The 17391-nt window shown below is 45.5% G+C and overlaps 1 protein-coding gene across 10 annotated transcripts in view; it reads left to right on the top strand.

Annotated features, from left to right (window-relative positions):
• The window catches only part of ATP11B (ATPase phospholipid transporting 11B (putative)), an 89734-nt gene that overhangs the window by 40678 nt on the left and 31665 nt on the right, over nt 1–17391 (top strand). For all 10 annotated transcript variants that reach the window (XM_081190031.1, XM_081190029.1, XM_081190026.1 and 7 more), the window contains exons 13-25: nt 162–320; nt 1099–1274; nt 2226–2294; nt 3876–3949; nt 4096–4199; nt 5282–5463; nt 7031–7234; nt 7495–7648; nt 8528–8630; nt 9920–10065; nt 13069–13128; nt 14153–14280; nt 15829–15967. In XM_081190031.1, the coding sequence (XP_081046157.1) occupies nt 162–320; nt 1099–1274; nt 2226–2294; nt 3876–3949; nt 4096–4199; nt 5282–5463; nt 7031–7234; nt 7495–7648; nt 8528–8630; nt 9920–10065; nt 13069–13128; nt 14153–14280; nt 15829–15967 (1698 nt within the window). The remainder of the gene's footprint in view (nt 1–161; nt 321–1098; nt 1275–2225; nt 2295–3875; nt 3950–4095; nt 4200–5281; nt 5464–7030; nt 7235–7494; nt 7649–8527; nt 8631–9919; nt 10066–13068; nt 13129–14152; nt 14281–15828; nt 15968–17391) is intronic.

The raw sequence follows: 17391 nt of genomic DNA, 5'->3' as shown, positions 1-17391 counted from the left end.
CCCAGTGTTTTGCTATGTAATGGGATATGAGTACCGCTCTCGGTTCAGCCTTGTGTCCTACAGATCACATCAACATTTTGTGTGCAGGTGGGGGAACAGGCAAAGTTGGTTTCACTGCTTCTAAACTCATTTTTCTTATCTCTCTTCTCAACTTACCATAGGTGGAGTATGTGTTTACAGATAAAACTGGTACATTAACTGAAAATGTGATGCAGTTTCGGGAATGTTCCATTAATGGTATAAAGTACCAAGAGATCAATGGCAAACTGGTTCCAGAAGGACTGATTGAGGATGTTCCAGATGGAATACAGCCTAGACTGGTAAGATTTTCTCCCAGTTTCAATTGATTAATGTCTCATGTAATATTCCGGTTAAGTAGCTTAACACTCCTCAAGATTGTGTTGCAAAAGTGTTCAGTAGGAGAACTGAATGATCGTTGAGCAGAGGTTTAGGTGCTTTTTTTTTGAGGGACAGTGAATTGTTTATATGGAGAGAACCGCCAGATGATGTGCATGCTTACTTCGAACAGTGTTCCATGGGACATTTTCCAAGTTAACTTTCATTGGATTGCAGTCATGCATCTTGAGCCTATCCATGTTCTTGCTTGGAAGCAAATCTGATTTCTTGCAGTGGGGCTTTACCCCAAGTGAGTGCTGCATAGGAGTGCAACCCTTAGCAAGAGCGACTATATATGTTGTGCATCCTCTTGGCTCATTTTTGTGTGAGAGAGACTTCTAGATTTTGTGAAATGTTGCCTTGTGTATTGCCCAAGCTCACAATACCACTGCTGCAAAGGATTGGTAGCACCACGTTTGCTGTAAGATGCGGATCTACTATAACCCTGCAGCACTTAGGATATTTTATGATGCCAGGTTGGATATTTCCAAGGTTTGGCAGTAGACAAGTGTCACAGTCTTAGGGTTCAGGAGAAGAAAGTGATTATGTTGTTTGCTGAGAAGCTGCCTCTCTTCCCTTTTGGTCTGAAAGTTCCGCAGGTTTTAGTAACTCCTTTCTTTAGAGAAGAATAAAAAGAATTGCTTGTCAATTTTGTGTTAACTTGTATTAATACCATGTTTTGCCTTCATGTTTTAAAAACAGACGGAAGAGGAAGAAATCTTCCTGAAAGCTGTTTGCCTCTGTCACACGGTACAAATTAATAATGACCAAACTGACGGCATTTGTGACAGTCCTTGGCGTAGCAATGGCATATCCTCTCAGCTGGAATACTATGCCTCCTCCCCAGATGAAAAGGCTTTAGTCGAAGCTGCCCGCAGGTGAGGATTAGAAGCCAAGGTTCTGTGCATTATTTAGCAGGCAAAAATGGCAACGCTGGAGAAGTTGAAACTTGCATTGTTTGTCCCGTTGAGCCCAGAAGAGCAAGGAGAGTGATGAAACAAGCTTTTTGCCTTTCCTTGATTTAGCTCATAAAGCAAGCGTAGCTATTGGAGTGCCAGTCAGTCAGAGTATAACTTTCTTTAACATCTCATGGGGCCCCTGGAGCAGCTATGCATAATGAAGTAGTGACTCAAGGTCGTCATCCAGAGGAACTTTGCACAAGGCCAGATCTCTGGCAGGAGGGTAGCAGTGACTTTTAGCCCCTTCCTTTCCTCTTCAAGCTATATCCCTTCCTCACTGGTAACTTTCCTTTAATGAAAAGGTGCTTTTGAGACAAGGTCAGCTGGAACGTCAGCCGCCAGTACTGTTTTTGTATGATGTATATACAAATATATACAGAGGGGGTTATTGTTAGAGGTTTTAAATTATTACACGGACTATTTCATTGATAGGACAAAGGACTGTATTGAAATAATATAAAACTTAATAAAACAATAATTTTCCAATACAAAAAAATTGCAGCTTACAGCTTTTAGTCAAAATGTAGCTCCTGGGTAATGAAATAGACGTACCATGATATTTAGAGGAACCAAAAGATTTGTGGGGGAAATGTTAGAAAAAGAATACCAACCCCAAACAGCTCAGTGATCTCTGAGCTTGATTAGTGGCCAGTGACACAGAAGGGGAAATTAAGAAGTATTACCGATTAGCTCTATGTCTGGAATCACGATTGCTTGTACAATGACTTTAATTCTTCTTTAAAATATTGTTTTATTTCTAAGATAATTCTTCCTGCTGGAGCGGGGCAGTATGCTTTTTGGTATTATCCAAGCAAATTGTTTTCATGGGGACACTTTTTTAAACTGACTTCTTTCTTCCAAATTTTTAAGGGTTGGTGTTGTGTTTACTGGAGCAAGCGCAGAAAGTATGGAGCTTAAAAGCTGCGGAAAGCCAGAAAGGTTAGTAATTAAGCAGTAATAAAGTTTCTCAGACTGCTAAGATTCTGTAAGGTGTCTCAATCAGTGTTGATACATCAAACCAATCTGCATTATGCCCTCCTAGCAAAAAGCAGTTTAATTGGCTTGCCTTCAATCTCAGAGGAGAACTCTCTTTGGCAATCACTCGAAGCTGAGTAAGATTGTCTTCCATAAACACGGTTTTAACAGTGATTCCGTAAGTGACTGTGGAGGCCAGTTCTGGATCCACACATCCTTCCACAGTGGGGACATAGGTTTCCAGGTGGGAGTTGATCACAGTGAGGGTTTGCCAAGCGTGCCGTCTTCTTAGCACATTTCTCCCTTTCCTGAGTTTGAGCATCTTCAAAGCCCATGACACCTTTGGTAAAGGCTGTTCTCCAACTGGAGAGCTTGCAGGCCAGTGTTTCCCAGTTGACAATGTTTATATTACATTTTTTAAAAATTTGCCTTGAGAGAGTCTTTGTTGACCACCAGCAATACGCTTTCCATTTTCAAGTTTAACTGGAAACTCATTGGGCTCCTAAGTTCAGTCTCTGGCATTTCCAGTTATAGATTCTTATATATTAGGGTGGAGGTTAAACAAGACTTAGTTAGATGAGCCGTTGGTTGGACTTATTATGCCTATTGATCAGTTTGTCCAGTTATGTCATATTATTCATAAATGACAAATGGAGGCAGGCCTGAAGGCAGATTTGATTGCAATATCTACACCATAGTTAGCTTATTTAGCCATTATCTATGATACATTGCAACTGCATGAGGTGGGGGGGAAATGCCAATTATATAATATGTTTGCTTGAAAATATGATAGCTGTATGTCGGTCACAGATACATTCTTGTCTGATTGGCAGTGGCTCTTCATAAGCCACGAACGAGAAGCTTGTTGCTTTTAACTGTCGCTTGGCAGGTCACAGCTTTAAAACATTCTAGTGTTTTAAAACACGTTCGGATAAATATGTAGCGAGCATTCTGTTTGTTCAAAGTGTATATTCTAATATACAATGAAGAGAAGTGTGTGGTCCTAAATTGAGTTCCTCCAAAGGAAAGGAATTCTGAAAACACAAGGAACGTAGACTAGATAAATGGAAGAGCTTTGGTAGAAGGATTATATCTAGAAACATGCTTGTTTCTGTACACGTATTCCCTTTTTCTCCACCTGCCACTTGAGTCTCAGATGCCCCTTGAGTCTCGGTTAAAAGCTGCTCCCTGTTCCTGCAGCCACCCAGTGTCTGAGCTGGGAGAATGCTGCTTCTTTTCTCCAGCCTCATCAGTACAGCAGCAGGCATGTAGTTTTCTGTAGCTCTCTTGTGGTTCTTTAGATTCAACAATTTCTAGAGGAGTAGCTGCCTTAGTTTTGGGCAGCAAACAGCAAGAGTCTTGAGTACCTTAAGTAACTAACAAACTTATTATGGTACGGTCCGCAAAAACTTGTGCCATAATAGATTTGTTAAGTCTTTAAGGTGCTACAAGACTCTTCGTTAGGTTTTACAAGTAATACTGTTTTGATATTTTTGCCTTCAGTTTTTTAATACATACTGTAAACATGATCTTTCCCTTTTGAAGGTACAAATTACTACATGTTTTGGAGTTTGATGCAAATCGCAGAAGAATGAGCGTAATTGTAGAAAGCCCATCAGGTAAGAAACATCATGCATATTTATTGCTCCTTACCTTGCTTCTTAAACCAAAAAATCCTGCATCAGCTTCCTTGTTGGGGACTCTTCTGGATGCTGAACAGGTTACTATGAACTGTAAACATGATCTACACTTAAATCCTTTGCAGGTGAGAAGCTCTTATTCACCAAAGGTGCAGAATCCGTTATTCTTCCTCGCAGTACAAGTGGAGAGGTAGAAAAAACCAGAATTCATGTGGATGAATTTGCTTTGGTATGTAGAAGTGGGGTTTTTTTGCTTTTCTTTCAAATTTGCTAGTAGATCTACGTAAAACTTCTGCCAAAGTTGAGAACCAGTTAGTGCTGTGGTTGACACAGATGACTTATGGATACAGAAGATTGATGACTGTTCAATGTGGGTCTAAGAGCTGATAATAATAATAATAATAATAATAATAATAATAATAATAATAATAATAATAATAATAATAATAATAATAATAATAATAATTTATTTATTTATTTATTTACACCCCGCCCATCTGGCTGGGCTTCCCCAGCCACTCTGGGCGGCTTCCAAAAAAATATTAAAATACTGTAATACATCAAACATTAAAAGCTTCCCTAAACAGGGCTGCCTTCAGATGTCTTCTAAAAGGCTGGTAGTTGTTGTTCTCTTTGACATCTGGTGGGAGGGCATTCCACAGGGAGGGCGCCACTACCGAGAAGGCCCTCTGCCTGGTTCCCTGTAACTTGATTCATACATGGGGGATTCCCCGCCCCTTGCTGTCTCCTTCAGGGGCTTGTCAGCTCAGACACCCAGGCAGGGTTGAGTAAAAGTTGAATTTGTGTCAGCTACTCCCTGCTGATAGGCTTCTATGGCCACTGTCATTCCCGTGATGTGAACGCCTTGAGAGGCCAGAGCAGTGAGATGGGGGCTATCCCTTTTTTGAATCTGAATAATAATAGAATGAAAGCTGCCTTGTCCTGAGCACCTGCAGATTATGGTCAACCAGTTGTATTGTGGAATTGGTTTTTGCGTTGCTTTTGTCCTTCAGGTGCTCTTCCTACCCTTTCTCTTCATTTTGTTTATTGCAAGATATGGGGCAACAACAGGCCTCTGGGTGTCAGTGATTTATTTATTTCTGTACCACAAACGCATATAAAAAATATGCCACGTACAAGATCTCATTTAACACCACATGGCAAACGGAACTAAAGCAAAATACATGAAAGAGAGTAAAGTGGAGAATGGGTCACCACCCAGCTTGTAAATAAACAGTAAATCATTTAGAAATCTGATGGATGTCAGCTGAACCTATCTAATGCTGAAGTAACCCTTTTTGCTTTTCACAGAAAGGATTAAGAACTCTGTGTGTAGCTTACAGAAAATTCACCGCTAAGGAGTATCAGGAAGTCGAAAAACGCCTTTTTGAGGCAAAAACCGCTTTACAACAGCGGGAAGAGCGATTATCGGAGGTGTATAACTTTATAGAAAATGACCTGGAACTACTTGGAGCTACAGGAGTGGAAGACAAGTATGTACTACCTGAACTAATTATTCGGATGTGGGACTTCTGCCCACTGCAGGGCAGCTTGCAAATTAATCTGTTCCATGCAAATTGGGAATTGGTTCCCTTCCTGTGGGGGTGATCTGAGCATATATCCCACCCCTCAATCACATGATAAGCTGTGTGGAAGTAGCCAGAGTCTGTGATGCTTCTCACCCTCTCAGAATGCAAGAGAGTACAGTCAGGGCCATTGCACCTGTAGTTGCAAGTGCAGTAACTTCGCTCTGAACTCCATACTATCATGGGAAGTGAATAGGCAGCATGCAGTTTCTACGTATTGGGCTGAAATCAATGCTCTCGGCATCAAAACCTTGGGTGTTCAGTGGCTGGAAAATCGTAATTGTGTGGCTGTGCTATATATCTTATGCCAGCCAGCCTGACACTAGAAAAAACGCCTGGCAATAGTCCTCCTTGGGATTGTCCTCTGACCACTTCGGTAGCAGGCATGAGTATTCATTGAATTTGGTGAAGTATGTTACCAAATACAAATGTTTAAAAGTGAGGTGTGTAAAGGCTTGGTGTAGTAGCTTAAGATAATGGGTGCCTCTTGAAGCTAGTGCAGGTATTATATACATAATATACATACATAATATGCATTATAAGCTCTACCGGTGAAAGGTAAAGGACCCCTGACAGTTAAATCCAGTTGGAAACGACTCTGGGGTTGCGGCACTCATCTCGTTTACTGGCCGAGGGAGCCGGCGTTTGTCCACAGACAGTTTTTCCGGGTCATGTGGCCAGCATGACTAAGCCGCTTCTGGCGAAACCAGAGCAGCCCACGGAAACGCCGCTTACCTTCCCGCCGGAGCGGTACCTATTTATCTATTTGCACTTTGATGTGCCTTCGAACTGCTAGGTTGGCAGGAGCTGGGACCGAGCAATGGGAGCTCACTCCTTCATGGGGATTCAAACCGCCAACCTTCCGATCGGCAAGCCCAAGGCTCAGTGGTTTACACCACAGCGCCACCTGCACTCTACTGGGGCCTGAAACAAAACACTGAACTTGGTATTAAAACTGGAATTCAGCGTAATGAGAATTTGTGGAGGGTTTTTAAACATTTGTGGTTGGAAAAGGCATGCTTGAGAGCGTGCGGACTGCAGATAGGATAATCTCAGAAGCCAGAGCATTTCTAGAATACAGTGGTGCCTCGCAAGACGAAATTAATTCGTTCCACGAGTCTTTTTGTCTTGCGATGTTTTTCATCTTGCGAAGCACGGTCCATCGCAACTGCGCCTCTTCAAGCGGCTTTAAGAAAAAAGCGAACAAACTCGCAAGACGTTTTCGTCTTGCGAAGCAAGCCCATAGGGAAATTCGTCTAGCGAAGCAATGCAAAAACCAAAAAGCCCTTTCGTCTAGCGAGTTTTTCGTCTTGCGAGGCATTCGTCTTGCGGGGCACCACTGTAACTCTTCCGGTGATTCGAGAACAGGGCTTCTTTAGCAAAACCAGACTAAATCAAGCACAGGGAGACACATTGTAATCATAAACAAATCAGTTGTAGCATTGTTGACGAGAATGGCTTGTTTTACTTTCAGACTCCAAGACAAAGTCCAGGAAACCATAGAAGCGCTCCGACTGGCAGGTATTAAAGTGTGGGTGCTCACTGGCGACAAGCACGAAACCGCTGTCAGTGTCAGTTTATCTTGCGGACACTTCCATAGAACCATGAACATCCTGGAACTTGTGCAACACAAATCAGACAGTACATGTGCAGAGCAGCTGAGGCAGCTAGCCAGAAGGTAAAAGGTTGTGCTGTGTCTGGGTGGATAACGTTAACAGCTCTTAATGCAGAACTCTCCCGATACATAAATAAGCCAGTCGCTTTGCATCTCCTATCTTTCCGGCATGACTCTTCACCTGATGCTACCAAGCCTGTTGCTTTGGGAAGGGAGAGGGAATCTTTGTCCTTCGGGTTCTTTTGAGGATTTGGTCTTCAGCAAAAAGGGGTGGGGGTTAGGAATGGAGTGCAAGCAGTAACATTTCCTCCTTCCCTTGTTAGAATAGAGGAGGACCATGTAATCCAGCATGGGCTGGTGGTGGACGGGACAAGCCTCTCCCTCGCACTCAGGCAGCACGAGAAGCTCTTCATGGAAGTCTGCAGAAATTGCTCTGCCGTCCTGTGCTGCCGCATGGCGCCTCTGCAGAAAGCAAAGGTAATTTGCTCAGGTTGCAGGGTCATCTAGCGGCCACGATCTGCTGTGGAGGCGCCCTCAACACTTGTAGCATCCCCTGTTATTTATTTAATGCCTTGCTAATGGACTGGTTCGGGAACGCGGGTGGCGCTGTGGGTTAAACCACAGAGCCTAGGACTTGCTGATCAGAAGGTCGGCGGTTCGAATCCCCGCAACGGGGTGAGCTCCCGTTGCTCAGACCCTGCTCCTGCCAACCTAGCAGTTCGAAAGCACAAAGTGCAAGTAGATAAATAGGTACAGCTCTGGAGGGAAAGTAAACAGCATTTCCGTGTGCTGCTCTGGTTCGCCAGAAGCAGCTTAGTCATGCTAGCCACATGACCCGGAAGCTGTATGCCGGCTCCCTCGGCCAATAAAGCGAGATGAGCGCCACAACCCCAGAGTCGGTCACGACTGGACCTAATGGTCAGGGGTCCCTTTACCTTTAATGGACTGGTTGAGAGCCAAACAGCAGCATAGCCACGCCCTTCCTATCTCCCATTCAAGTACTCTATACTGATGTAGTCTCTCGCACTTGAATGGTTATAGAGCAAGCCTGAAACATGCGAAAACATTACAGTCCACATTCTTACTCTAGGCATCAAAAATTTGACTTCCAGCTACCATCCAAGAATACATTACTCCCTTAATCTGCGTCTGGAGAACAGAGGTGGTAGGTCCTTACCCCAAGAAGCTTAAAGTGTTTATTTTTTTAATGTATGCAAGCTTTGGTGGATTCTTAATCACTGTCCTGCGTACTGACATTGCTAATGGCATTTTGTATTTGAGCAGCTCCAAAAAAACAACAACCCCAAAAGGCAGTACTTGGGGTTCCATTTTTTAAAACCCTTTTTTTCTGTACAGGTTGTGCGGCTGTTGAAAACCTCTCCAGAGAAGCCTATCACGTTAGCTATAGGAGATGGAGCTAATGATGTGAGCATGATACAGGAAGCTCATGTTGGGATAGGTAAGAGCCTTCTTGTTGTGCAGTTCTATCTAGGTTTTTTGTTTTGGAGTCTTCAGAGTCTCCTTGCATTCAGTAAGCAGAGTTATGATACGTATCTGCTCTGTGCACGAAAGACCTGGGGGATAAACAAGAGACTCTGTCTGCACACGGATGACATATAAAAATGTATTTATAGCTCCCTTTTAGCCAAGGTTTTCTTCTAAAGAGGCTTACAATTTTTAAAGCAAAGGTATGATATAGTTTAGAACAGCCTTCCTCAGCCTGGTGCCTGGCTTGGGCTGATGGGAGTTGTAGCGCAAAACATCCAGAGGGCGCCCAACTGAAGAAGGAGGATATGCTTGGGGGGGGGGGAGGCAGTGTCTTCTGACCCCCGGGAATATATGACCCAGTCCAGGTTCTCCCAGAGGGACATGACGGAAGGCGCTAGCAGATGGTGAAAATGCCAGTCTGCAGAAGCAGCCCTTCCATTGACCTTCCAAGTTCCTGGCGCCAAAAAGAAAATAGGGGAAATACCTATGTAAAGAAGCGGGGGGGGGGGGAGCATACGTGGGACTTGAGTTTGTGTGTCCTTACTTTGTAGACGCTTAGCTTGCTTTCCACTCCATTGATTTAACCTTTGTATTGTGCTCAAAGCAGCTCACAATAATGGAAATGACACTGAAAATTAGCAAACATCACAATCCCTATAATAGTATCAAAAATGCAGTAGCATACAAATAAAGCAACAAAAAAAACCCATTGATGAATTAATACAATTCAATACACACTCGCAACAATTCAGAATGCCAGAAGGAGGTGCTGAGCACCAGCCCTTTTCTGTAGCACTACAGCATCTGTAAGAGTGCATAGAGTTGGGCAGAATCTGTTCTAGAAGACCATTTACACAGGGAAAATACAACGCCAGTATTTTCTTGCAAAAATTAGAAGCCTTAATTTTTATTCACCTACTTGCTCTCACACAGTGATGCTAATTACATGTGGCCTTTTTATTTCTAATCCAAACCAACAGGCAAGTGATTTTTTTTAGAAACTTGTGCTACATAAATTGAGTTCATTCCTGCAGTACGGAACTGAGCATTATTGGGCTTGTTGTTGTTATTAAAAGCCCCAGACTAGACAACAACAACAACAACACAGCCTTACACGTGCAAGACCTCTCTTCTAGTCATTTTTTCCAGTTGCTTGTGTTAGTTTTACTGTGTTTCAGGCCAATGCCTTTGATTTTTGCATGCCTTGGGGGCAAGTGATAAATTCACCTTAATTTTTCTTTTCTTCTCCATATATTACAGGTATTATGGGTAAAGAAGGAAGACAAGCTGTAAGAAACAGTGACTATGCAATTGCAAGATTTAAATTTCTTTCCAAATTACTTTTGGTCCATGGCCACCTTTATTATATTAGAATAGCAACCCTTGTACAGTACTTTTTTTACAAGGTAAGTTCCTGCAGATCATGACTGCATCTTTCTGTTGCTAGAAACATTTTGTTCTGATGGTAGTTCCTTAAGGTTAACTGCACCAGGTGGAAGAACATTCAGAAATGCCTAAACAGGACCTCAGTTAACCAAACACATAACTTCAGAAGTTATCCACTGCTGGCCTTTTAAGGACTCTGCATTGCCACACACATCATTCAAAGCTATAATATGGAATTGTCTTCAGCATGGTACTTTGCATTCTTAATATTTATTGGCAGAGCTGAGATACCTTTAACTGACTCAGTCTGGAACTTTCTTACATTAGAGAAGGAAATTTTCCTGTTTCTTCTTCTTCTTTTGCTCCATCCTGCATTCCTCAAGAACACCCTCTGGTCTTCCAGATAGGCCTTTTGGGGTTTGCAGATGGGATAAGAGTATGGTAACTTCCCTTCCCTTAACTTGGGATTCAAGCTGAAAATGATTGTCATTTAAACGGCATGGTTTGCAAACCAGGTAGTTTCAGTACATGGGTCAGGGGTTACATTCCAGGGATGGCACATCTACGCAAAAAATATTTTTCGCCCCATAAGACGCACCGGCCCATAAGACGCACCTAGTTTTTTGGGGGGGAAATAAAGGAAAAATTTTTTATTTCCCCCCCAGGTGCGCTGCGCTACACCAGGAGCTTGGGGCGTGCGGAGCTCAGCGCGCCCCAAGCTTCTGCGTGCAGGCAAGGTCTCCGCTAGCGTGGGAGAGCTGGGCGCCTCTCCCAGGGCTAGCGGACCCCTGCGCTAATCCAGAAGCTTGGGACGAGCTGAGGTCAGCGCGCCCCAAGCTTCTGCGTGCGCGCAAGCAGTCCGCTATCCTTGGGATAGCCGCGGGGCTCTCCCAGGGCTAGCGGATCGCTGCGCTACACCAGGAGCTTGGGGCGTGCTGAGCTCAGCGCGCCCCAAGCTTCTGCGTGCGCGCAAGCAGTCCGCTATCCTTGGGATAGCCGCGGGGCTCTCCCAGGGCTAGCGGATCGCTGCGCTACACCAGGAGCTTGGGGCGTGCTGATCTCAGTGCGCCCCAAGCTTCTAGGTGCGCGCAAGCAGTCCGCTGCCGCCCTAAGCCTCGCGCACCCGGTGGGACCTCCTGCCGGGTGCGCGAGGCTTGCAGACACTCGCCCGAAGCAGGGAGAGCCCTCCGGAGGGCTCCCCGTGCTTCGGGCGACAGGCTGCCTCCCCAAGCCTCGCGCACCGGGCGGGACCTCCTGCCGGGTGCGCGAGGCTTGCAGACACTCGCCCGAAGCAGGGAGAGCCCTCCGGAGGGCTCCCCGTGCTTCGGGCGACAGGCTGCCGCCCCAAGCCTCGCGCACCGGGCGGGACCTCCTGCCGGGTGCGCGAGGCTTGCAGACACTCGCCCGAAGCAGGGAGAGCCCTCCGGAGGGCTCCCCGTGCTTCGGGCGACGGGCTGCCGCCCCAAGCCTCGCGCACCGGGCGGGACCTCCTGCCGGGCGCGCGAGGCTTGCAGGCATTCGCCCGAAGCAGGGAGAGCCCTCCGGAGGGCTCCCCGTGCTTCGGGCGACGGGCTGCCGCCCCAAGCCTCGCGCACCGGGCGGGACCTCCTGCCGGGTGCGCGAGGCTTGCAGACACTCGCCCGAAGCAGGGAGAGCCCTCCGGAGGGCTCCCCGTGCTTCGGGCGACGGGCTGCCTCCCCAAGCCTCGCGCACCGGGCGGGACCTCCTGCCGGGTGCGCGAGGCTTGCAGACACTCGCCCGAAGCAGGGAGAGCCCTCCGGAGGGCTCCCCGTGCTTCGGGCGACAGGCTGCCGCCCCAAGCCTCGCGCACCGGGCGGGACCTCCTGCCGGGCGTGCGAGGCTTGCAGGCATTCGCCCGAAGCAGGGAGAGCCCTCCGGAGGGCTCCCCGTGCTTCGGGCGACGGGCTGCCGCCCCAAGCCTCGCGCACCGGGCGGGACCTCCTGCCGGGTGCGCGAGGCTTGCAGGCATTCGCCCGAAGCAGGGAGAGCCCTCCGGAGGGCTCCCCGTGCTTCGGGCGACAGGCTGCCGCCCCAAGCCTTGCGCACCCGGTGGGACCTCCTGCCGGGCGCGTGAGGATTGCAGGCATTCGCCCCATAAGACGCACCCCGATTTCCCCTTCATTTTTGGAGGGGAAAAAGTGCGTCTTATGGGGCGAAAAATACGGTATATACTTGAACCACCCCCATATGGTGAACCTTACCTTCCAAGCAAGGCAGAGAGCTTGCCAGCTTGCTTTCCAGGCTCTGGGATGCTCTTGCAAGATCTCACAGGGCCATCTGAGTTCCTGTAAAATCTCACAAGAGCACCCTGGAGCCCAGGAAGTAAGTATGAGAGCTTAACATCTCTTTCCATGCTGGGAAAACCCAGTGCAAAAGGAGCTTTTTAGCTCTCTGCCTTATGTGCAATTAATTTTTAGGATTTGAGCCAGCCAGCCTTCAACCACACAAGGTTGAAATTGTGCAAGTTCATTGTGCACAAGATGTGATCATACTTTACCTAGTTTTATAAGGTAACTGTGGCTTCCATGTGATGAACACATAATGAAAAACCATGGTCAATAGACAAGGAAGGAGAGATCCCTCGGGGGGGGAGGCAGGGTCCACATGTTCTCTATTTGTAAACCATAATTATCAGAGCTGTTAAGTCTTCACTCTAGTGTAAACTTAGGACCTGAGATTCTTTATTTGGTAATGGAAACGATGGTATCTGAGATACAGGAGAGCATTTTAGTGTATCATGAATATTACCCACATTAGAACTTTCCTTTTTAGTCCAGCCAGTGTGTCCTAGCTAGCTGTATCTTATTACCCTGATCCTGAATTTGATAGTGCCCAGGATTAAAAATCTGTGTAAGGTTGGGATTTGCTCTGTTCCTCCTAGGATTCCTAATTAAATATTATGGCTAGTGGCCTATATAAACTTAGACCCATTTTAATATCCATGATATGCTGTACTTGCCTGATGTCGCTTAACTGGTTCTTCTCCACTTTTTGTTTTCCAGAATGTGTGCTTTATTACACCACAGTTTTTATATCAATTCTTTTGCTTGTTTTCACAACAAGTAAGTATTCATTTGAATGTTTCTTCCAGTTCCTCACCCCACCGCAATGCATTTATGGGTGGATATAGAGAAGTGAGAGAAAGAAAAATAGAATATTTTATATTATACGATAGCTAAAACAGAATGACTGTTCCTACAGCCAAATAACCCTTAAGTATCATCTTGGTCCCTGACGGGGTGAGCTCCCGTTGCACGGTCCCAGCTCCTGCCAACCTAGCAGTTCAAAAGCATGTCAAAGTGCAAGTAGATAAATAGGTACCACTCTGGTGGGAAGGTAAACAACGTTTCTGTGCGCTGCTCTGGTTTCGCCAGAAGTGGCTTAGTCATGCTGGCCACATGACATGGAAAAACTGTCTGCAGACAAACGCCGGCTCCCTCAGCCAGTAAAGCGAGATGAGCGCCTCAACCCCAGAGTCATTCGCGACTGGACTTAACTGTCAGGGGTCCTTTACCTTTAACATCTTGGTATCACTTCTCTAGCCCCCCCCCCCTTTTTGTCTATCTTCCTTTAAAATTATCATTTGTAAAGTCGTAGAAATATGCAAGAACTCTTCCGTGTCTGTGGGGAAGATTTTTATTTTCAATGTGAAAATAGCCTCAAGGGTCATTTAAAGACTTTGCCCTGCAGAATGAGAGATGCACAAAGTGAAGTGATACCCATCTTTGTACCAGTTGGTTGGGTGCCAACCTTTTCCCTTTCTCTGAGGTGTTAGGGTCCACGAGAAACTTCAAAAGAGGTAGCCTTGTGCTAGGAAGCTGAAAACACATTTAGAGCATGATGAACTCGTAACATTCACTAGTTCTTGTGGTTTGAAGCATCACTGTAAGTAAGCTGCAGTGAGGGAATGGGGGCATATTGGTTTTGTGGTGTATCTTTGGCGTTATAGAACTGGATGCCTTTTGGTTTTATAGAAATAAAACCTGGCTTTTGAATTGCTCGCAACTGAGCACTTTTGACTTGTAAGTCCTGTCTCCTGTTTCTGCATTTCAGAACCACTAATTCCCCTCCTTTCCTGCTTTTCAGACTCTGTACGACAGTGTGTACCTGACTTTGTACAACATTTGTTTCACCTCCCTGCCAGTCCTCATGTACAGTCTTTTTGAACAGCACGTGCATCCCCATGTATTACACAGCAAGCCAACGCTGTATCGGTAAGCATGCTCTGCTGGGTGGAGGGCTGTGATTAATAAATGAGTAATGGGGCATTCCCCACCACCACCACCTCAAGTGGTAGAAAAACAGTGGCACCAGAAGCTGTTAAAAGCACCAGTACTAGATGATCCCAGCCTGCTTGTTTCCATGTAACTGGCAGATATTCTTCTTGTGAACACTGAATAACTGAAAAGTAGATGAGCCATAGTCAGTCGTCAAAGCAAATACAGTGGTACCTCTGGTTATGAACGCTTCAGGTTATGAGACCCGCTAACTCCGAATTAGCTGCTCCTGGTTGTGAACTTTGCCCCAGGATGTGAACGGAAATCACGCGCCAGAGGTCCCATTAGCTAAAGTGGTACCTCAGGTTAAGAATGGTTTCAGCTTAAGAACGGACCTCCGGAACGAATTAAGTTTGTAACCCGAGGTACCACTGTATATAGTTTGCACATGGAAGATTCCTTGCTCAGTCTAGCCATCTCCCGTTTACGACAGCAGGACTGGGCTGAGACTGTTGCAAAGAAAGGGAGGCAACACTAGGCTAAATGAGTCCAAGGGTCAGGCTGTAACTCTGAGGCTAGGGAGCCCTGGCCCTCCAGATATTGCTGGACTGCAACTCCCATCCGCATCAGCTTGGTCCCAACCGTGAGAGATGATGGGATTTGTAGTTTCAGCAACATCTGGAAGAGCCACAGGTTCCCCACCCCCTGCTATAAGGCAATCACATGTTCACAAGGTCAGTTTTTAATAACGTTCAGGAACGTTTGTGTCGGTGCAGGGAACACCAAAAAGCTGTCCTCTCCTCTCCCTTCTCTGATAGTATGACAGAACATCTTCTCATCTGTTTGACAGAATGACACTCAGAATACGCAAAATAGTTTTCTTTGCTTGGAAAACTATTGAACCTGTCATGGTACTTTTCATTCTTCAAATCGGGTACGGAGTAAAACTTCAAAATCAAATGTCAGGATGGATAGCTGGCTGCCTTCATTTGTTGAGGGAGGTCAGTCACAGATGTTTCCATTCCACTCCGAAAACTACAGAGACACTACCCTTAACATTTGAATCCTAGGTTTTGTTAATTTAAGAATTTTGCTAGAGAATGCCAAGAGATTTTTTTTTGAGAGACTGGGCTGAACCACATCACCACAGAGCTGCAAAAGCTAAGAACCTGTGAAGCCCTCTGGTTTCGAAGCTTGAAATGTACTGCTTGATCTGTTAAAAGGTCAGTTTATCTGTTTAAGTCCTGGCTCCCATAAATTCATCAATCAAGCCAATTGTATTTTGACAAATGGGGGAAACTGGCTCATTGGGGAATGTTCCTGGAGGCCGCAAGGTCAGTACATCATTTAATTTTGCAGCGACGCTATCAGATGTTTATCCTATTGCATCTCAGGTGGCTAGAGAACGTTTTTATGGTTTTACGAGAAGAGGTGCTCTCTGATGCAATGGTGATTGTATCTCAAGTGCATCCAAAATTACGTAAAATGGGCTTTCTGTTAATTGGAAAGTAGCAGTAAAGGCCTTGTATCCTTTTCCCTTTACAGAGACATCAGTAAAAATTCCCACTTGGGCTTTAAGCCTTTCCTTTACTGGACCTTCCTGGGATTCGTTCATGCTTTTGTTTTCTTCTTTGGCTCATATATTCTGATGGGAGAAGACACTTCATTGCTGGGAAATGGCCAGGTAAGGTAGAATGCACACTTACGATAGAGAAATCACAATCACCTGTAACGCTCCTGGGAAGTTTATGTTCCACCGACTGCAAAATCACACATAGGCATATTTAAACCATGGGTGTCTTAAGCTATTTAAATATGATTTTCTGTAGGCTTTGACCTCTCATGCAACCATTGTTATAAGTGTGCAAAAGCATATGGTGGCCTTCTAAACAAGAATAATGTGAGGGTACCTCCACGTGGATAACGCAGAGATCTTGTTCTTGGCCTGCCCAGATCATAGCAGAGCATAATGGTCTTTGTGTTTATCATGTGGTGGTTAGTCCAGTCTCTTAATTCCAGCTGTTTGGAAATGTTAAAAATGCTGTTGGCTTACCCAACTTGAGGATCACTATGTCAATGCACTCAGTGCCTTGATATGGTGGCGAATAACTCAAAATATTTTTACAGAGCACTTAACTGTGTTAATTGGGCTGACATATGTTCTCTCCAAGTGCGAACGGCACTTAGTCAGCGTGAGTGTGAGCTCCCTGATTTATCTTTTAACATTGTTTTAATGAGCATAGAAACCTTTTAACCTTTTAACTTTTAACTTTAGTTTTTAGTTTTTAGTTTTTAGTCTTAGTTTTAAATTAGTGAGTAGGAGGACGCCTTTTTCTATCGGGGAGACAACCATTAACCTTGAAACTGGGGTGGTTGCATGAAGAGAGAAATGACTAAGCAACTATACAGCCCTGCTTGTGGGAGAGGAACTGGGAAACGTACCAGAGATTCCAGAGATATAGACGACACAGAGGAACTGAGATGCCTGCCTCTTGCTAAACAATCAAAAATTAGCGAATCTGAAGGTACAAAGGATGTTTTTAATGTCCCGGTTTCAAACTCTTTCGCACTGCTGGCGGAGATGAATGACGGGGAAACCAGTGTGAAGGAACCTTTTGATGACCTGCCTACTAGACCTTCAAGCGGTGGTGATGCTGGCATCCACTCGAGTGTTTGCACTGGAGCCCGTGGGGGCTGCATTGATGAGATACTATTTGAACACTCATCTACTTTAGACCTGGTTGCTAGAACAGTGGACTATATCTTTAAATACATAAAAGACATCCGAGGATCCTTGGAGAAGATTATCTCGCTTGTATCCCTAACAGGTAAAGACAGTTCCCCTGATGTACCACCTGAGATGAAGCCCTTACAAATGCCCAGAGCACCCGTTTTACCTCATACCTCCTGTATAATTCCTCAAGCTGCTGGCAATCAGAAAAGTGAGCAAGGTGAGCAAAATAAGAAGGAACAACAGTCTGCACCTCCTCACAAACTGCTGCTGCAAGCTACCAAAATCTGCCTAACGGTTTGCCCCTTTAGAGGCAAGGTAATAAACTGGCATTATAAGAGTGATATAAGGAGACACCTAGCGGAGCTTCTGAGGGT

The sequence above is a fragment of the Podarcis bocagei genome (assembly GCF_964188305.1).
Source record: "Podarcis bocagei genome assembly, chromosome: 4".
NCBI classification, from domain to species: Eukaryota; Metazoa; Chordata; class Lepidosauria; order Squamata; family Lacertidae; genus Podarcis; species Podarcis bocagei.
Note: the sequence above shows the minus strand (reverse complement) of the source record. Positions and strands in the feature narration are given on the sequence as shown.